This window comes from Schistocerca nitens, chromosome 4 (assembly GCF_023898315.1).
Source record: "Schistocerca nitens isolate TAMUIC-IGC-003100 chromosome 4, iqSchNite1.1, whole genome shotgun sequence".
Classification (NCBI taxonomy): domain Eukaryota; kingdom Metazoa; phylum Arthropoda; class Insecta; order Orthoptera; family Acrididae; genus Schistocerca; species Schistocerca nitens.
Window position 1 is genome coordinate 221,495,158 of NC_064617.1, and position 22,379 is coordinate 221,517,536.

At 47.5% G+C, this 22,379-nt stretch overlaps 1 protein-coding gene and 1 non-coding gene across 2 annotated transcripts in view; one reads left to right on the forward strand and one right to left on the reverse strand.

Moving 5' to 3' along the window:
• The window catches only part of LOC126252955 (uncharacterized), a 217,176-nt gene that overhangs the window by 98,329 nt on the left and 96,468 nt on the right, over nucleotides 1-22,379 (forward strand). The window contains exons 3-4 of the mRNA XM_049953968.1: nucleotides 1,610-1,789; nucleotides 9,348-9,519. Coding sequence (XP_049809925.1) covers nucleotides 1,610-1,789; nucleotides 9,348-9,519 — 352 coding nt within the window. The remainder of the gene's footprint in view (nucleotides 1-1,609; nucleotides 1,790-9,347; nucleotides 9,520-22,379) is intronic.
• Nucleotides 13,920-13,992, reverse strand: Trnaa-cgc (transfer RNA alanine (anticodon CGC)). The gene has a single exon. It is a non-coding gene; the product is annotated as a tRNA-Ala (tRNA).

A 22,379-nucleotide genomic window follows, 5' to 3' on the forward strand; every position in this document is an offset into this window, starting at 1 on the left:
GGAGCTCCCAGGAGGAGAGGAGGAAACCAAGCGAAACTTCACGGATTGAAGGGTTATGTGCTGTTATTTCAGTTATTATCAAAATCGAGTCAGATTCACAAGGAACTTGGTAGCATGCTCCCACATATCAGCATGACCTGCTCTCATCTGGATGCGTGCACTAATTCGATTGGTAACGGTGTCACAAATCCGTTGTATCCTCTCCTGAGGCAAGCTGGTCCACAAGTGTTGTAACTGGCCCTTGATAGCATGGACGCAGTTGACGTCCAAGCTGGTGCCACACATATTCTGTCGGAGATGTATTTGTGGCTTTTAGCTGGACACGGGAATACCTCAACATTACACAGATAGCTCATAAAGACTTGTGCCATGCGCGGACGCGCATTGTCCTGTTGAAAAATGGGATAACGGCACTGTCACATGAGAGGTTACTCACGAGGATCTAGGATGTCCGTGGCGCACCGCTGTACTGCCAGAGTCGCTCAATCACTACCAGTAGTAACCTAAAGTTATACCTGATGGCTGCGCACACCATGACTTCTGGAGTAGCACCGCTGCACCTCTACAAAACATTAATTGAAGGAAACCTTTTCCCAAGTCGCCTCCAGACTCGCATACGATGGTCATCCGGAGTAGTTCAAGACCGCGATTCATCGCCGAACACACTGCGACACCGTTCATCAGCAGTCCATGTTTCCAGTCACGGTGCCGCTCCATACACACCCGTTTCTTTTTGGATAAAATAATTTTGGGTTTTGGGCCCTGAAGAGGACCGTAGTAAGTCGGTCGAAACGTTGGCAATTTAGTTGTTTTAGTAGTTTACAGTGAGGCGGAGCAATACCCAAAATTATGTTATTCAACTATCCACCGGCCGTGGAAGCCTACGAACGTAGGCGTTTCTGTTTTGTTGACAGCAGCCTACACATGCGAAGGTAATCATTACTGCGACTGCTACTAGTGTCCGAATTATGGAGCAGGATGACACAGCGCGCTGGGAGAGTTTATTACTTGTTGTCGGATGGCAGATGCAGATGTTAAGATGTTACGATGCACTTCATGAACAATATAGCGTTCTTCCCTTGTGGTGGTCAGACGTGGTGGATAGGAACCTTGAGGACGACAATGTCTGTTCCGGACGTTCTCATGGAGTCCAACGTCTGGCCACAGTCACATCCGAATACCCCACAAATATTGCTCGATTCGACCTACAGGCCAAATGGTGACCCACAATAAGGCCCCTTTCAAATCCTGTCAGGTGCTGGTAACGCTGTCTCACACGAGTACGCAGAATCCCAATGCTCTTCGCAGCAGCCTCTCAGCATGGGACGCTGTTCACGACATTCCCTATCACACTTGATGACAACACGAAACACCGCCAACACTAATGTACTATGGTGGCCATTCTACTCATCACAGAGAACTGCAACTCCAAGAACACACTTGCAACTCTTCTCATATACATACCCGCTGATGGTGTGTACAAGTACAAAAATATACTAACATCCGACCTCGTCTTATGGGTGCCCCACCTTTTTGTCAGGCAGTGCAAATGCGATATGTTAATTTGTTTACCTAAGAGGCTAAAATACACATTTCAATGTCTCTTTAGGTGACGCAGTGAGAAAAATCAGAAGAAAGGAGATTCTGCAGTTTCAGCTGGTACAATTTGAAGTGGCCTTCAACATGGAGATAGCTGACCTCGTTAACATAGCGAAGCGATCAGTCAGCTGGAATAACGTTGACATGCCTAAGTACCTGAAAAGAAATATTGCTTCTACAGTTGACAGCAGTAAGTAATTTTTGCATTACATAACACCTCATTATCTGTTTCAAATTCTGTAAAGTTAAAACGCACAACAGTGTTGTGATGGTTTAGAACCACATGATAACGTTGATTCCTGTCTAAATTAACTTTGAAAATTTGATTTACTTATCTTTTAATACAATGTCAGTCAAATTAGTGTCCCGCGTTTGATGCATCAGTTGACAGTATTATCTACATCTACATCCATATCCGTAATCTGCAAACCATCACCAAGTGCGTGGCAGGAGGTGCGTCTCTTTGTATCAATTATCAGGGTTTCTTCCTGTTCCATTCACGTATGGAGCGCGGAAGAATGACCGTCTGAGTGCCTTTGTGTGTGCTATAATTATTCTAATCTAGTCCTCACAATTCCTATGTGAACGATACGTAGAGGGTTGTAGTATATTCCTAGAGTCACCATTTCAAGCCGATTCGTGAAACTTTGTTAGTAGACTTTATCGGAATAGTTGCGTCTATCTTCAAGAGCCTGCCAGTTCAGTTTCTTCAGCATCTCTGTAACGCTCTTCTTTCGGACAGTACTTCATTATAGATGCCTGCATCACCTGCAGAAAGTCTTAGGTTAGTATTAATATTGTCTGCAACATGAACAGCAAGGGTCCCACACACTTCCATGGGGCACACTCAAAGTTACTTCTGTATCTGACGATGACTCTCCATCCAAGATAACATGCTGCGTCCTCCCTACCTAGAAGTCCAGTCCAATCACAAATTTCACTCGATACCCCATATGATCGAATTTTGGCAATAACCGTAGGTGTGATGTTGATTCAAATGCTTTTCGGAAATCAAGAAATATTGCATCTTCCTGACTTAGTATGTCATGCGAGGAAAGTAATAGTTCGATTTCACATGATCGATGTTTTCGGATCCATGCTGGTTGGCATGGAGAGGTCGTTCTCAAAAATGGACGTTGACGCGCCGGCCACATATAATCTGCGGCCGAGAGGTCTACTCCAGTCCACCAACACCAGTCGGGTGTGAAGCTTTGACAATGACGACCGCTCGGGATGGTGAAACGTCATAAAAAATCATTAAAAAAACGTCGGCCGGAAAAACCGAGAGAGAAGCCAATAGGCAATTCGTCAACAAGAGGCCACGAAAGCCATAACAATTTGGTACTTATCGAATACCTCTGTGCCATAATACGAGGGTGAGTCAAATGAAAACCTTAAATATTTCTTTAAATATTATTTATTGTGCAGAAGTGGTACAAAGCTGTATCACTTTTCAACATAATCTCCCCCATGCTCAATGCAAGTCCTCCAGCGCTTTCGAAGTGCATAAATTCCTTTAGAAAAAAATTATTTTGGTAGTCCGCGCAACCACTCATGCACCGCGTGGCGTACCTCTTCATCAAAACGGAACTTCTTTCCTCCCATTGCGTCCTTGAGTGGTCCAAATCACTTGGGGCAAGGTCTGGTGAGTATGGTGGATGAGGAAGACGCTCGTTTCCGGTTGGTGGAAGTGAACCCAGGTTTCGTCCCCAGTAACGATTCTTGCAAGGAAGCCATCACCTTCTCGTTTAAAGCCCCGAAGTAGTTCTTCACGCTACGGTCGCAGGTTCGAATCCTGCCTCGGGCATGGATGTGTGTGATGTCCTTAGGTTAGTTAGGTTTAAGTAGTTCTACGTTCTAGGGGACTGATGACCTCGGAAGTTAAGTCCCATATTGCTCAGAGCCAAGCCAAGTTCTTCACAAGCATCAACACGTAGTTCTCTCATTTAAGGAGTCAGCTGCTGTGGCACCCATCTTGCAGACCCTTTGTGAAACTGGAGCACATCATGCACAATGTGGTGTGCTGATCCATGACTAATCTGTAGACATGTTGCAATGTCATTCAGTGTCACTCATCGGTTTTCCTTCACTATGGCTTCAACTGCTGCAGTGTTCTGTGGAGTCACAACTCGTTGTGCCTGACCTGGACGAGGACCATCTTCCACTGAAGTCACACCATTTGCGAACTTCCTACTCCATTCGTAGACTTGCTGCTGTGACAAACATGCATCACTATACAGAACTTTCATTCGTCGATGAATTTCAATAGGTTTCACACCTTCACTACGCAAAAACCGAATAACAGAACGTTGTTCTTCCCTGGTGTAAGTCGCAAGTGGGGTGGCCATCTTTATACTGATACTGCGACGGCATGTGCGCATCTGCACTATGCTGCCACCTACAGGCCATTCTGCAAGCTGTTTGTAGTACGCTTACCAACTTACAGGATAACGGCGTGAAATTTCGATTTTTTATTGCAAATTTAAGATTTTCATTTGACTCACCCTCGTACGTAACTCCAGTTTGACCCATAGACAGGAAGGCAACACCGACCAGAGAACTGTTATTCTGCCTTGTATTCCAACTTTGGGAATCGCGGTCGACAACATAAAACATTAAGAGGTTAATATACTGAGAAGTGAGCGTGATAAAACCAGATTCTTCTTGAAAGATCTCTGCAAGATACACTGTTATCTGCTCTACATGTTGTTCATATTGCTTGATTCTACTATGTAACTGTTTTATTAACTTCAGGTGTATTGCCCCAGAAGATGATTCCGTTACACAACAGGAAGCGAAAATGTGCCAAATTGGGGTTTCAACTTCTTCTTTAGTATACAGTGTGATGGATGTACTTCTGGGACCATAAAATTCCTCTGCATTCCGCCTAAAGACCACACAGACCACTATTCTGTGAAACTGTAAGATTCCGATAATGAATGCGGATAACTGTTAGTTTCACCACAGCGAATTACAAACCTGCGTGGTCTGATCATACGAAATGTGCTCTAAAACTAACGGGAAACTTTTTAATTTCTCGGGCCTTATGCATCCAATTTTCAATTTTTTTGTCTTGTTGGTACACATCTTCTTGATGCATGTTTGCATTTTCAGCTGTTACGGATATTTAGTTTATTGTTGTCAGTCCGCAAGGTTATATGTATTTTCGAGTGGTCGGCGAAGATAGATCAAATAATTTCCATTAAATTTTGTTTGGAAATGGAATAAAGTGCAACACCGCACTCAAAATGTTGATTGTGGCTTTTGGCGAAACTACTATGAATAAGACAAGAATTTATGAGTGGTGTAAACGTTTCAAAGAGGGTTCGGAAGACGTTGAAACAGATGACCACCCTAGCAAACAATTGCTAAAAAGCATTGTGGAAGACGTAGAGAAAATGGTTCTGAAAAATTGCTGAATCGCCACCAGAGAGGTTGCTCATGACGGCGGCATGTCCTTTGGCTCTTGTCAAGCATTTTTTCCGATGTATAGGGTCGAAACGTGTAGCAGCAAAGTTTGTTCCGGAATTTTTGAATTTCGACCAAAACGACGTCGAGTAGAAATCGCACAGGAATTGCTGAATGAGGTCGACAACAATCCAGAACTTCATCATAACAGGTGACGAAATATGGTTAATACAGGTGTGACGACGAAGCAAAGGCACGACTGTCCCAATGAAAACTACTTGAAGAGCCAAGACCGAAGACCGATGCATTCGATCACTGTAAAGGTTCCCACTGTTTCCTGCGTTTAAAATGGCATCATGATTTCCTTCCTTATGGTCGTGCGGCGAATAAGGAATATACCTGGAAGTTATGCACCATTTCCGTGAGTCCATCCGAAGAAAACGACCAGAATTGTGGCAAAACCACCATTGCATCACGATAATGCCCTCGCTCACGCCTCAATGCTTGTTCGTGATTTTTTGGCAAAAACACACCTATTATTGGTTATCACATTTAGTATTCAACCGCGATTTTTATATATATTTTAACAACGCGTTTCGAGAGACAATGCTCTCATCATCAGGTTGTAAAATCTATGTCGCGAAATTAAACGTACTAAAAAGACAAAATACCATCACCAATAGTTGGTGGGTCCATAGAGTAAAAAAGAATTAAAAGTATATTGGACTGTGGGTCCTCGTCTTACATTAAAGTTGTTGACGCAGGTCGATGGCCGTCCCATAGCTACCAAATATGCTGTCGACTGCGCCGGCTCGGGTGCTGTTGTGAGTCCACAACAGCACCCGAGCCGGCGCAGTCGACAGCATATTTGGTAGCTATGGGACGGCCATCGACCTGCGTCAACAACTTTAATGTAAGACGAGGACCCACAGTCCAATATACTTTTAATTCTTTTTTACTCTATGGACCCACCAACTATTGGTGATGGTATTTTGTCTTTTTAGTACGTTTAATTTCGCGACATAGATTTTACAACCTGATGATGAGAGCATTGTCTCTCGAAACGCGTTGTTAAAATATATATAAAAATCGCGGTTGAATGCTAAATGTGATAACCAGTATAACGACAACTGCTACCTCGACTCCATAATGGATTATATCAAAAAACACCTATTATTGTTGCCTCAGTCATCGCGTTCGCCGGACATGGCCCCCTATGACTTCTTTCTATACCCGAGGCTGAAGAGCATCATGAAAGGATGTCGTTTAGCCACCATTGATGACATAGAAACAGAAATGCTGAAGGAGCTGAACACGATAACAAAAGGTGAGTTCCAGAAGTGCTACCAAGGTTGTAAAAAGTGCTGGCACCAGTGTGTTATATCTGAGCGGGTTTATTTTGAAGGGGACAAAGTTGATGTTGATGGATAAATAAAGATTCTTTAAGAAAAACAAAAATTCCCGTTACTTTTTGATCACTGTTCGTATATTTCACATTAACAATAAAACGGAAAGCAATATTAACGTAATGAGAACTGTCGTTAGAACTTTGTGGGGTGCGGCGCTTTACATTCCTCAGGGCCCAGTCCGGTCATTCGTAGATTACGGATGCGTCATACGTCACAAAGGTGCTAAACATGCGCAGCAGAAACTTGGCGGCACAGTTCTGCTGCCTGCCTGCGTGTGTTGGGACAATGTAGTCGGCACCCGTGAACGCCTCACTACTGAAATTGCATCGTACGTCCGACATCACTTTTTTTTCTGTGCTTGGCAAAAATATTTATTTGTCACTGAATTCACAGCTTACGTTACTCTTTGTTGTATACTGATAGTTCTCGATAAAATAATCTCGTTAGTAATAGGGTGTGCATTCTTAGCCCCCAAGCAGAAGGGCAAATTTGATCCCCCTAGATTGTTCTGTTTTTACTGCGGAGATGGTAGTGATACGAAAGGCTCTCAAATTTGGCTGTCATTATCGCTTCCATAATCTTTTTATGTCATCGGATTCAAAATCTTTATCACACTCCTTAAAATACGCGAGGTAGCTTAATAAAATGAACTCGAAATTTCTGCAGATTTCACGAAAACCGCTACGTAACGCAAATATCTCCTTTCTGTAGACTTCCGTTCATGTCGACCTAGTTTACTAAAATGTGGTCCAGTTGGCGAAGACGAGGATTGGTGCGTTTCAGTCTGCCATAAAGGACACTGCGCTGCAGTCAAACCATAATTAGAAAATCCCTGGTCGCAAACGTTTCAGGCGGGCAAGAAGCTGATAACTACTTACCTAGTTCACGCTTGATGGTTTCTCCGATGACGAGAGCTTCTTCCAACAGCATATAACTTCGCATGTCACAAGGCCAGAATGGTGCCACAGTGATTTGAGCAGCATGGTACTGAATTCACTTTAATGTCTTCGCCACAAATCCGATGGAACACATCTGGGACGCTATCAAGCGCCAACACTGTGCCGTGGAACCACCAACCGGTAAGTTAACAGAAATTGGGTGATCCGTGCTGAGACATCTGACCACATACCTCCATAAACCTACCAAGGACTTATCGCTTCCATGCTGCGCAGAATCGCTGCTGTATTAAATTCCAAAGGTGGATCAACACTCTATTAAACAGACGATCATAATGCTTAGGCAAATCGGGGTATGGTTACCGTTGCATCATATTATAATCCTTGTGTGTTGTGTTGTGGCCTTCAGTCCAGAGACCGGTTTAATGCAGCTCTCCATGCCATACAGTAAAGCAGCATGGCCTTGGGAAAAATTACGGCTGTAGTTTCCCCTTGCTTTCAGCCGTTCGCAGTACCAGCTCAGCAAGGCCGTTTTGGTTATTGTTACAAGGCCAGATCAGTCAATCATCCAGACTGTTGCCCCTGCAACTACTGAAAAGGCTGCTGCCCCTCTTCAGGAACCACACGTTTGTCTGGCCTCTCAACAGATACCCCTCCGTTGTGGTTGCACCTACGGTACGGCTATCTGTATCGCTGAGGCACGCAAGCCTCCCCACCAACGACGAGGTCCATGGTTCATGGGGGGGAGGGGGGAGGGGGAATATATGTAAGTATATGTAAGGAACAGAATTACATGTGGAAGGAAAACGAGCAGAATGATCTTTTGCGAAACATAAATAATGTGTTACGATACTGCAGTGCCTGTGTTCATAATTTCGATGTAATGCTCCTTCGGACGTGCATGCTTGTCCGTAGGGACGGGGACTGCGGCGACTACAGCTGTTATGAAATGTATTCGCAGTTGCGAAAACGAACAACCATCAGCTGTACAAACAAGGGAATGACGACAGCGGAAATCTGTGCCGGTACGGGACTCGAACCCAAATGTCCCGATGTCCCGCTTTACGTGAGCGGTCCCCTTAACAGCTTCGGCTATCAGAGCACGAATCGCGGCCAGACCCAGATTTCTCGTCGTCCATGTGGCACAACCTGCACTTGTACTTTAAGTATATTTCGGTCCAGGAAGGAGTCGAGGGCCTGCATGTCCAAACGAACATTCCATCGTTCTTCTTAAAAACGCAGGCAACGTAATATCGTTTTCATCCGTCGATGCCGGGCAGCGACTCAATTAAAATGTCTCGCCTGTACAGGAATTACACAATGTGTGCACGAGTACAGGTTGTTACGCAGAACAACGACATACTGAAGTTTGGGTCCGACCGTGGGTCGTGCACGGATAGCCTAATGGTGCCAGCACGGTAGCTCAGCGTGTTCGGTCAGAGGGTTAGCTGCCCTTTGTAATAAAAAAAAAACTGAATTCATCGATCAACAACGAACTAAAACGGGTGTCTTACGACGTCCGCCCCGAGCAGATACAACGAACGAAAGCGAACAAAATGAGATTAAAAAAACAAAATGCGGTTAAGGCGATCGCGTAAAGCGGGAAATCCGGGTTCGAGTCCCGGGCCGGCACAAATTTTCACTGTCGTCATTCCCTTGTACAACTGATGGTTGTGGGTACTCGCAACTCCAAATGCATTTCGTGTAAGTGATGTCTTGTTTTATTTTTCGTAGAGTAAATAATAAACATGTCTTCGATAAAAAAAATATGATCATATGCTCGCCCAGATATGAGACTACCACGTTATACACAGAGCTTCCAGCACAGACGTTTCATCATTAATAAACAACAAAGACTACTAGTTTCAGACAAGCAAGGTCAGGCTTAAAAAACTGAAAATGTTGCTATAAAATCAGTACTAAATTAGCCCCATATATCTTGCACACATTTAATATCGTTCTTATTATTTAGAGCTACTTTATTTATAACAAGTTGCTGCTTCTATGTAATCAACACAAAGCGCTTTTTTTGCAGTCAAGAAGAACTCTGATGTCCTGTTGCACGAGCTGAATTATCTTTGGAAGGAAAAGAAAAATTTCAGCGGCATATATATCACCTATCAGAAATATATGGATAAATATGAAGTTTACATTACATACTGCAGAGATCTCCAGAAACTTAGAGAAATGATTTTCCAGAGAAATGTGTAAGTGACTTTACCTTTATTACATAACCATAAATTTTTATAAACACATGAAAATCAACCTACATCTGTTAAACATTTGGGTAACATCGAAAAACTGAGCAAGGTACTTAAGAATATTGACATGTTTCCAACAGTAAACAGTATTAAGGATTAATACGGACTTTTATTCTTGCCACGTTCAGGTCCATTACAATCCGTTAGCGCCTTACGTCACCAGGGCTAGCAACGTGACTTGACTTAGTTCCAGTCGTTCCCTCTGGAATATAGCGCCGTGATTAAATTCCTCCACCTGGTACGGTTTCTAGCAAGTATCTTCACTTCACTTGAGGTTTTCCCATCCTCTGCAGCTTCTCTCTCGATCATAATTTTCCAGGTCTGTTTGGGACGACCAGCTTTTCTCCTTGAGGGTTCCAATCCAACGCCATCCTTTCAACAGATCCATCTAGTTTCAATGTATGCCAAATCCAGTTCCATTTTCTTTCATTGATTTGTATATTGATTGGTTGCTGATTTGTCTCCCTCCAAAGATCTTCATTTGTCATTATATCTGGCCATCTCACATTTAAGATACGCCGGAGCAACGTGCTTTGCAAATAATTTCGATGGGACGATTCTGGGCGGGTACACAAAAACAGGTTGGGAATCTAGTAGTAGCAGGGGCACGAAGCAATTTGCGTCCAAGATATGCAAAAGTGTTCTTTAAAAGTTGACAAATGAAAGTGATTATACTTCCATTTCTGTGTTCGTAGTACGTAACTGCAAATGTTTTGTAGAAGACCCACTGTAATCACTGTATGTCGATTAAGATGCCAGATACCGTACCACGCAGACTACTTTTAGCAAATAAAAACAAATATGTCTCGACTCAGAATCGAAACCTCGACCTCCTGCATACCAACATGAAACACTGCCCACTGCACCAATCGCACAGTACTGCTCTGTTTGCTGACGGAGGGCTGTACATGTGGTTACAGTGTTGCCAGATTGCGAACCTTTAACGTCCATTTACTGCCCGAAATACGCGCAGGACGAAATTTTGTGAGACATTTTTGTATCGCCAATATGTGAGCAAGGTCGAGTGCGCGAATTTTTCTTCGCCCTCTACGCATATATAAACCGGTACCCGACCCGTGGTGCACAATAGTATGTGCAGGCACTGGGATTTCCATGCACTGCCGTCTCAAGTGAAGAACGAGGAACCGGAAAAACACAGTGTCAGGTTCCATTGGCAAACACATTTTGCCAACAGACGTCGCAATCGCCTACCTCGGAATGCAACAACGGACAGATGGGACAGAGTGCAGCTATTACTTTCAGATCCACTTCTCTGTTGCGTACAGAAATAATTTTTGTTACTCCTCATGGTATCCACTTCAAAGGGGACAATTAATAGCTTGGGTTCAGCAACGCCACCACTGAACCAAACCATGGAAAAAGGTCGCCTCGTCTGATGAGATATAAGTCGGTGCACACCAGTGGCAGAGAAAGTTTATGTTGAAAAGCGCATGAGGCTATGTTTCTCATTAGTTAACTGGGCAACGACAAGGATGTGTTAGCGATGCTCTGTCGTGGTGGATGTTTACATGGGCTTCGAATGAATAGCTCTAAGCACTATGGGACTTAACATCTGAGGTCATCAGTCCCCTAGACTTAGAACTACTTAAACCTAACTAACCTAAGGACATCACACACATCCATGCCCGAGGCAGGAATCGAACCTGCGACCGCAGCAGCAGTGCGGTTCCGGACTGAAGCACCTAGATCCGCTCGGCCACAGCGGCCGGCCATGGGATTGAATAAGCCTCAGAAACAGTACCGTTCTAATCATATTCACGAGTACGGTGTCGTCTTAATTGCAAAAAATATGTATTGACGAAGTTCATGACGATTTACTTATCATTTGGAAATGGCACAAACGTCGAAATAGCGATTGTGAGGTAAATGAAACCATTGACAGTCCAGACAGAACATGTAAGTTTTGAAATACTGTAAGATTCTGGATCTGAGTGAACAGAAAAAGACTCTGTAGTGTCTGACATCGACTCTCGCGCCCGTATACACAGTAACATGCTTTGTTCTTCTAAAGCACCTGTAACATTCCGCTCTTTCCCATTGCACTCACCAGATATGTCAGTGGGTATCCACAGAAACGGTCAACATGCTTCGTAAGATATCAGAGGGAGTCAGAGTAAATTATCCCTATTGCATGCCAACTTTCACTATAAATCAGCGACAACGATACAGGCATTGGTCAGCTTTTAAATAACACTTTTGCACGTGTTGGAAGCGAATTGTTTCGCGCCCCTGCAACTACTAGATTCCAAACCTGTTTTCTGTGTACCCTCCCCCAATCATCCCATCGAAATTATTTGCAAAGCAGGTTGCTCCGGCGTATCTTTTAAATGTGAGACACTTACACACACACACACACACACTATATATATATATATATATATATATATATATATATATATATATATAATCTTTTAATTGTCAAGATCATATTTAGGTATCAGAAATTAGATACGTAATTTCAATTTATTTCAGTTTAAAAAGTCAACCATCTTCAGACCCAATTTTGTGAGAAGTTAGTGCTAAGTGTATGTGACACGGATAAAATACAGCATCCTAAAAGCAGGAAGCACTACCATCACAAATATATAAAATAAACATTTGTATGTCACAGTAGAATCTCATGTACTATACAGCGTGTTCCAGAAATGTTGCGACGAACTTCAGTAGGTTGTAGAGGGCGTCTCGAGGAGCAAATCGATTATAGGTACTCATGTCCGGAATGTCATACAGCGACACTACGGAGCGTCAAAGATACAGGCGTCGGCGCCTTCCAATAGATCACCCTTTCGGCTGCAAACATGACTTTGTACGCCGACGGAACGTAGGCGTAACGTCTCGCAATGTCGTTTAGTGTTCAGAGATCACTACTGATCGCCACGATCGCCAGTGGAGAAGATAGTGATAGCTGCTGTATAGACAGGCCTTGCCTCCTATGAATGCGATAACTCTGTCGCCTGTGTGGATGACAATTTCAGACACAGGTTCCAAGCGTAGTTTATTTTTCTCCTGGAACCATTGCCCACAGAGGCAACTAAACATTCATAGGAGACACGACGTGGCTACGCAGCAGCTAGCTCCATATTCTCCACTGACGATCTCTCGCGATCACTGAGTAACAAACATTGTGAATCATTCCGCCTGCGGTCCGTCAACGTACAAAGTCACGTTTTCTCTCTAAGTGGTGGCATAGTGGCAGATGCTGGTGGCTAAAATTTCGACGCTCTGTAGTGTCGATGGATGACGTTTCCGGGCACGTGTTCCTATTCTCGATTTATTCCTCAAGATACGATCTACAACGCCTCTAAGTTTGTTGCAACATTTGTGGGATACCCTGCATATGTATACAGTGAGCTCGTAAATTCCCGTTACAAACTTCTAGGTCTTGTAGGCGCGGGTGAGTACATAATATTTTGATTAAGAACCCATGTCCGGAAACTTACCGTTTACTTTCTACGACGGTTTCAATTCAGATTTTTAACTCATACACTGTTGTTTGAGGAATTGAATTAGGCGTGACGCAGTACAATTACGAGTATTAGGCAACAGTTCGGAAGGAAACATAGCGAAACATCTATTTATCACAATTTATGCGAAGTTTAAATTACGAGACTCCTATAGAGACAGAATAAGGTCTGCTGGCACGAGTTCTGGTCGCTGCAGTAGAAGTTGAGAAGACACCAGGTGGGATGTAGAGTGTGTACCAGAACATGCTTCGTAGCTGTGGCGGATACAGAAAAACCTCAAGGAGGTGGCACTAAAGATATCTTGAGCTACCTGTACTTTTACCGTAATAAAAAATAATCAACTCACATGCAAAGTTTAAGAAAGTTTTATTTCAACTGATTATACACGTATACAAGACAATGCCATCGTATGATACAAAAAAGTTAGAATTGTGGTACTCTTCCGTAAATGATGAATTCTGTGCGCCTATTCTTCCTGGCAAATTGGTTAATTACAGCGTCAATAGGACAATCAGTGCCAGGTTGAGTGTTCAACAGAGCTAAGTCGTTCCCTTCTAGTTCATTCGATATAGGACCTATATAGTAACAAGGCGTTTATAGGAATCTTCTCGAAAGTCACTATGATCGGAGATATACGCATCAATAGTATTACGAGTTAGGTATGGGAAACTATTGTTAAGTGGTGGTGGTGGTGGTGGTGGTTAGTGTTTAACGTCCCGTCGACAACGAGGTCATTAGAGACGGAGCGCAAGCTCAGGTTAGGGAAGGATTGGGAAGGAAATCGGCCGTGCCCTTTCAAAGGAACCATCCCGGCATTTGCCTGAAACGATTTAGGGAAATCACGGAAAACCTAAATCAGGATGGCGGGAGACGGGATTGAACCGTCGTCCTCCCGAATGCGAGTCCAGTGTGCTAACCACTGCGCCACCTCGCTCGGTAACTATTGTTAAGCTGACATCTGGGGTTGTCGGGTGTTCTGCCGGATATCAGGTCGTACTTGCACGATATTTCGGTCACGTAGCTCGTAACCTTCATCAGGTGCGACCTGAGACTCAGGTCGCACCTGATGAAGGTTACGAGCTACGTGACAGAAATATCGTGCAAGTACGACGCTGATATCCGGCAGAACACCCGACAACCCCAGATGTCATTAGATCGCCGGGAAAGCCTGAAGAGTATTGTTAAGCTATTAGTAAAAATATTGTCACGAGTCTCGTAACAATATTTTTTCTGAGAAATTACTATGAATTACTATTATTAATATTTCATAATCAACTGATCACTCGTCACTCTTGACTAATCTTCACGCTTGCACTTGCTGCAACTAGGACTTTTTACTTATTCATTCATCTGTCTTAATATTTCTGCTTGTGAATGTAAAATAACTTCCTATTCGGCGAATAGTCCGTATTTATAACGCTACGTATCGACGGCACTCTGTACAAGAAAGCAGTAGAATATTCGTGATTTTGCTCGAACAAATGCCAGACAGAATAACGTATCGAGATCACTAGAATGGCTGCGACTTTTCTCTTAGGTATGTGTTAGCTATCTATGTGCCAAACAGAAACGTATAAAATACGATGGTGCAGACGTGCGTGCTTCATAGGAAAGTACAACTATTCGATTCAGTCGAGTCGACTGACGAAACTACGGAACAGCATGCGGGCTGACTGAGGGGGGAGCGGGTGGCAATGCGAGCGGCCCCACATGGGGGGGGCCTCCCCCCCCCCGACCCCGACCCATATGTATCCGCCACTGCTTTGTAGGTACACTAACAAAATTGGTGGTCGCCACATCGAGCCGCTGTTGTAATGCATCAGTACTGTTCTGTACGTACAGTATGCTGGATTCTTTTTTTGTTTTTTTTTTTGTTTTGGAATAACGTAAACACGTAATGAAACGCCCTGCTTAAGTCCGCAGGACAGAACAGGTAGTTGGAATTGTGGAAAGGGGCAAAAAAGGGGCTGTCAGTTACACTCAAACATGTACCTTCATTTGGTTGCCAAAATAACACAGCAAAAGTTATCGGCTGAATATGCCACACTATCTTGTGCCTTCAGGGAACAACCACTTAAATTTAAAAACGGCTGAAAGCCATTAACTTAAAATTCAGACTCAAAACAGATTATTTAGAAGGCAGAAGGCCTCACGTAAGTAAGTTCTGTAACTTGGCTGAAGGCTCAACAAATCTAACACTTCAAAAGCAAACAAGTTTCATTTAAAGACGGCTGAAGACCCATGATTTAAGACTGCTGGTAAAATTAATTTAAAAGAAATACAAGGCAGAAGGCCTTATCTTCAATTAGGCTGAAGGCTCCACACAGTCTGATACTTGAAGGACAAGAACTTTAATTTATGAACGGCTGAAGGCAGATTACTTGAAACAACTAAAATAATTTTTAGTTGGTAGAAGGCCCAAAGCTTGATCTAAACAATATTTTACACAGGCTGAAGACCCAAACAATCTAAGATTTAACAAGTAAGGAATTTAAATTTTAAAGCAGCTATAGGCCCATTATTTAAAACCCAACTAAAAGCATACAAATTCAAACCATCGGCTATAAGCCATTAAAATACACAATCCAACACCAATAAGGAAAGGCAGTACAGCCAGCAGGGCTCAGAAGTTTCCGGGGGTCGGTCTGCAATTGAAATATTAACGTTCGCTTAGGGGAGACAGGTAGTCGGCGCAACTGTATCCGATCCGCCGGCAACCCAACCAAGAGACAGTCAACGGACCCACCGAAAAGACGATTTGCCTTCCACCCGACCAGTGCACAAGGAACTCCAAAGCCAAAACGTAAAAGGCGTAGCCGCCCACAACCAAGTGTGCATAAGCTGTTAAAACTACATACACGTGTTGGACAGCGACTACACGGTGAGTAAAGGACTTTGCCCGAATTTTACGTCGGCGGCCAGGGCAGGTAACCGGAACGCTAACGGCCACAAGGCAGAAAATTCCGCTAGTGCACTTTGACTTCAAATAACCAAATATACAGTTAAACTCCACCGGATGGTGGTCAAACTTTCACCAACTCAAACACTCGCTGTTGCTCACCGGAATAATCCCAACAGCCAACCATGAAAATCAATGGCACAATGTGAACAGTCTGGCTTCGGTAATTAAATCACCACTCAACTTTGATGTCCTGGGCCGGTGAGCCACGAATCTCGTAGCAATCGGAACAGCTCCCACACACTCCGACACTGAGTGGAGACCCCCAGCGGGCCCGGCCCACTGTGCCGCGCGCAGATTTCCTGGCTGATCCACACCAACCGACCGACTGCCACACATCATCACGGAAACAGCACTAAAATAACTGAGCATTCGACATCACAAGCTACACACAGTTTCACGCACACTTGCACGAATGACTTAGACAATACTAACGGCAGCAACTGTGCAATAACGAGGACGAATCACGAGACGGCACACGCAGGCAACCCATAAGCGATCGCCGGCCAACATACACGTCGTCCGACAAGACGACCGACCGCCGACCAACCAAGGTGGTCCGCACTCAAGTAATATGTCTCTGCAACCGTCGTGCAAGGCATGGCAGTCCGGACCTCACTGCAGCCGCGCCCCGACTGAACTTCTGCCAGGTCCCAACTGCACTGCTAGCGCCTCCCAACTCACTGGCAGATCCGAACTAACTCTGAACACACAACAACTCGGAAGTAATAGCAGTCAGCAAAGATTTTTTTTCCTTTATTGTAATTTTAATCACGTCATACAAGGCGGGCTGGCAGCAGCATAATACGCTGCTCTTCAGCCTTGAGGGGTACAATAATACGATATATAGGTGACACAGACAATACAAAAAATGGCGGGCAAAGAAAGTAGATACAAAAAACAATAAACAAGAAGCCGTTCACGTTGGACGATAAAAACACTAACACTTGTTGACACGGCGCACAAAACACGGAGAACGGCGACAGCACATGTGAACAGTTGAGTTGTAATTGCACGAAACACAAAACGAAGCACACACACTAGACACTGATGGCAATGATCTCCGGCGCGCGAATGTTCACTATGCGTGTGCGAGTCCGGGGACCTGCCAAGAGAGGAGGAGGAGAAAGGGGAGTGGGAGAGGGAGAGGGGAGAGCAGAGATGCCACGGGCAGGGGAGAAAGGGGGAAGGGAGGAAGGGGAAGCCTGGGGGAAGAGGGGTGGAGGGTGGGGACAGGGGAAAAGGAAAGAGAAGGGAAGGGAAGGGAAGAGAAGGGAGGGAGGGAGGGTGCCTAAAGGAAAGGACACCGGAAGTGGGGGGTGGGGCAGGGTCAAAGTTGAAAGGAGGGGTAGATGGAGGGGAGGACATCATCAGGGAGGGGGAGCTGGCGGAAGCCACCTTGGGAGAGGGTAAGGAGGGTGGAGAGATGGAGACCAGGTGGGACGTGGGCATACAGGCGCGGCAGCGGGCGGGGGTGGGAGAGGATTGGGGAGACGAGCGGGTGAGGAGGATCGAGTTTGCGGGAGGTGTACAGGATCCGTATCCTTTCAAGGAAAAGGAGGAGGTGGGGGAAGGGGATGAGATCGTACAGGATCCGCGTAGGGGAGGGGAGACGGATGCGATAGGCGAGGCGGAGAGCATGGCGTTCAAGGATTTGGAGGGATTTATAAAAGGAAGGGGGGGCGGAGATCCAAGCTGGATGGGCATAACAAAGGATAGGGCGGATGAGGGATTTATAAGTGTGGAGGATGGTGGAGGGGTCCAGACCCCACGTGCGGCCGGAGAGAAGCTTGAGGAGACTGAGTCGGGAGTGTGCCTTGGCTTGGATTGTCCGGAGGTGGGGAGTCCAGGAGAGGCGACGGTCGAGGGTGACGCCAAGGTACTTAAGGGTGGGAGTGAGGGTGATAGGACGGCCATAGATGGTGATGTAGAAATCAAGGAGGCGGAAGGAAGGGGTGGTTTTGCCTACAATGATCGCCTGGGTTTTGGAGGGATTGACCTTGAGCAACCACTGGTTGCACCAAGCGGTGAACCGGTCAAGATGCGATTGGAAAAGGTGTTGGGAGCGCTGCAGGGTGGGGGCAAGGGCAAGGAAAGCGGTGTCATCGGCAAACTGGAGAAGGTGGACGGGGGGTGATGGCGGCGGCATGTCCGCCGTGTACAAAAGGTACAGAAGGGGGGAGAGGACGGAGCCTTGGGGCACACCGGCGGAGGGAAAAAGGTGTAGGAATCTGCGTTATGAATGGTGACATAGGAAGGACGGCGGGAGAGAAAGGAGCCGATCAGACGGACGTAGTTAATGGGAAGGGCGAACGTTTGGAGCTTGAAGAGGAGACCGGAATGCCATACTCTGTCATAGGCACGTTCGAGGTCCAGGGAGAGGAAGATTGCGGAGCGACGGGAATTAAGCTGTTTGGAAAGGGGATGAGTGAGGTAAAGGAGAAGGTCATCGGAAGAGAAGGACGGCCGAAAGCCACACTGGGTAATGGGAAGGAGGCGGTGCTGGCGGAGATGCTGGTGGATGCGGCGGGTGAGGATAGATTCCAGGACTTTGCTGAAGACCGAGGTAAGGCTGATGGGGCAGTAGGAGGAGACGGCGGACGGCGGTTTGCCGGGTTTAAGGAACATGAGGATACGGGAGGTTTTCCACAGGCCGGGGTAGTAACCGGTGGACAGGACTACATTGTAGAGCCTGGCCAGGGTGGAGAGGAAAGAGACAGGAGCTTCACGAAGGTGACGGTAGGTGACACGATCGTGACCAGGAGCGGTGTTGCGTTTTGTGCGGAGTGTAGCAATGAGATCCTGTGTAGTGATAGGGGCATTGAGTTCCGTGTGTGCAATGTTGTCCAAGTACTGGAAACCAGGAGCGAGGGGAGGGACAGAGGTGTCAGTTCGATTGCAGATATCCGGAAAGAGGGAGTAATCGAACTGGGGATCATCGGGGATGGAAAATACATCGGAGAGGTAGGAGGCAAAGTGATTGGCCTTACTAAGGGAGTCAGGGAAAGGGTGATCATCATGGAGAAGAGGATAATAGGGGGAGGGTTTAGTTCCGGTAAGGCGACGGAAGGCCGACCAGAACTTGGACGAGTTGATTGGTAGGGTAGCATTTAAACGGGTGCATGTCTGTCGCCAGTCCCGGCGTTTCTTAGCCGCGAGCAAATTACGAATGTGTCGCTGGAGGTGCCGGTGGCGTCGTAGTGTGTCCGGGTCACGCGTGCGGAGGAAGGCACGGTAGAGACGACAGGATTCACGGAGGAGGAGGACGGCCTGTGGGGGTAAGGTAGGACGGTGAGAGTGGACGGCGACAGTAGGGACGTGGGCCTCCACGGCCTCAGACAAGGTCTGCTGGAGAAAGGAGGCGGCATGGGTGACATCGTCAGGGTGGTGGTAGGTGAAGGGGTGGCTATCGACCTGGGCGGAGAGGGTATCCCGGTAGGCATTCCAGTTGGCACGGGAATAATCATGGACGTACTTGGGGGGAGGGTCATGACAGGGGTCGGGGCGGGGGCGACGACCGTCTGAAATGGTGAGGAGGACAGGGAGATGGTCGCTACCAATAGGCTCCAGGACATCCACCGTTATGCGGCCAAGGAGGTTGGGGGAGGAGAGGATAACATCGGGAGTGGAGTCGGATTCAGGACGGGTGTGCTGGGGGAGGAGAATGAGGTCGCCTTGAAGGGAGGAGAGGAACCGATGCCACCGCCGTAACTGGGCAGCGGAACGACTATGGATGTTGAGGTCGGCGGCGATCATGTAGGAGGAGAAGGTATGGTCGACGTGGGAGAGGAAGTCGAAGGGAATAGGGGCGTTTGGGCGGACATAGATGGTGGCGCAGGTAACAGTAAGGCCGGGGAAGAAGAGACTAAGGATCAGGTGTTCGGTGGGGTCGGGAAGGAGAGGTTGGAGCCGAACGGGGATCTGGCGATGGTGCCCAATGGCAACTCCGCCACGCGCAATTGGGAGGGGATTATCGGAGCGGTGGAGGAGGTATGGCGAAGTGTGGACGGTGTGGTGGGGTTGGAGGAAGGTTTCATTAAGGAGAAAGGCGTCCACGCGGTGGGTGGCAAGGGTGTGTAGGAAGAGGTTCTTGTTAGCGGGAAGGGAGCAGATGTTGTTGAAAAGGATACGGTGCTGCCGTGCCATGACAGGGATTTAAACGAGGGTGTCAAGACGGGAGAAGGTGAAATGGGCCTAGTTGTTCGAGTTGGTGGCGTACATTTTGAGGTGGAAAACGGAACGGGCGGTGAGGGAGATCTGTTGGAGGGTGTGTGGGCGCTGAAAAGGATGAACATTCTGCAGGACAATGGTGAGGAATCTGATGATGTCCTCAGCGGTAGGGGGTGGGCAAAGGGAGTTGCCGGGAGGGGTGGGGGCATCCAGAGGGTGGACAGGAATGGTGAGTTCAGGAGTGGTAGGAGGGGGTCGGGCGTTACACTTCTGGGAGTAGGTGGGATGAGGGAGGTTACAGGTATTACAGGAGGGGGGGGGCCTGGAGATTGGGGCACTGCCGTAAAAAGTGGGCTTGCCTACAGTGCGGGCAGGTGAGGGCCTCGCGGCACTCAGATGTTGGGTGCACATTATACCGCAAGCACTTTTGGCAGCGGAAGAATTGAGGAGGGGAACGGGTCAACTTTATAACGCTGGTTAAAAAGGAGGGCACCCTCCTTCAGGAGACGGTCTATGGAGGGGGCGTGCTCAGAAAAAACCCGCATAAGGCGGGTGGGGCCGGCAGCGTTATGGATGCGGCGAACCGCACGCACCTCCAGATGGGGATGGGCCTGAAGCTCCGCCAACACCTCCTCCTCCGTGATCACTGGACTGAGCCGAGTGATCACGGCGGTGAGGGATGGCGGGCAACGCTGAGGTTGGGGTTGGCGGGAGGGAGGTGGCGAGGGAGCAGGGGTGAGAGAGGCATGAGGGCCAAAGCGGGTGACAGTGATGCGGGAAAGGAGGTCTGTGTGGAGGGTAGGGCTGGGGGAGGAGATGAGTACCGAATCACGGCGAGGAGTGAGGAGGGAGATGGGAGCACCAGGACAATTCTGGCGAAGGAAGAGGGTGAGGTTCCGGGCTTCAAGGAGGGAGGGATCCGGACGGGAGAGGAGGTAGCGGTAGGAGGAGGGGGTAAAGGAGGAGGAGGAGGGGGCAGGGACGGGCGGGGAGACATCCATGGCATCAGGGGTGGGGGAAGGGGGACGAAGCGGAGCCTTTTTCGGAGCAGACGAGGCAGGGGTGCCACTGGGGCGCTTGACGGCGGCGGAGGAGGTGTGGGGGATGGGAACAACTGGAATGTGGCGGGGAGTGGCAGGTCCTGGGACAGGAGTCGGCGCCGGAGATGGTGACGGTGACGGTGAAGGCGAAGGCGAAGGCGACGATGACGGTGGCGGTGGCGGCGGTGATGGCGAAGGTGACGGGGAGAGCTGGGCATGGACAGTGGCCCGACGGGCCACCACCCTAGCCGGAGCTGCAGTGACAGGCTGGGGGAGTGGGGGGAAAGGATCAGAGCGAGAGGAGCGGGAGGAAGAAGCTGGAGAGGGGGCGACAAAGAGCGAGGGCGAAGGGAGAGTGAGAAGAGGTGGGATGGAAGGACGGGGGTGGGACTGGGCACTCCACGTTATAGTGGTGGAGGCGGCGGAAGGGGAAGTGTAAATTATGGCGGTGTTGGTAGTGGTGGCGGTGGTGGTGGGGGCGGACATGATGACAGGGAGAAAAAACGCACAGCACGAAAAGGAAAGGACACAAACTGGGAACAGACGAAGACGCAGACGGACGAAGACCAGGGTCGGACGGCGGCGGCGTCCAGGCGGCGGCGGCGGCGAGGACCGGCTGGCGGCGGCGAACAGACGGACGGACGGACGGATGGACGGACAGACAGCAGGTAGCAGCGCAGACGAACAGCGAGCAGGCAGGCAGGCAGGCGAACGGACGGACGGACGGACGGACGGACGGACGGACGGACGAACGAACGAACAGCTACAGCAGTAAGCGGCGGGCAGACGGGCAGACAGACAGACACACAGACGGACACAATCTTCGAAAGCGGAGATTCCAACCTGAGAGTAGCCCAGGCTTTGCAATCAGGCGCCTTCGAATGAGGGGATCCAACCCTCTGATGTCAGCAAAGATAATAAGCCAGGGCTTATATCATAAGCGCCGCTGCAGCCGCTCACGGGCAGGCAAGGCGGCAACTCAGTGACACCAGTAATTGAAATTAACATAACGAGGTGGTAGTACAGTGAAAACAGGATGCCAAATGAGATATGGCACAAACACATACCACAAACGACTCAGGTAATGTTTAAGTGTTAATACAAATGTTGTGTACATAGTTCCGCGTAGTCAGCGTGTACACAACTTTCCCA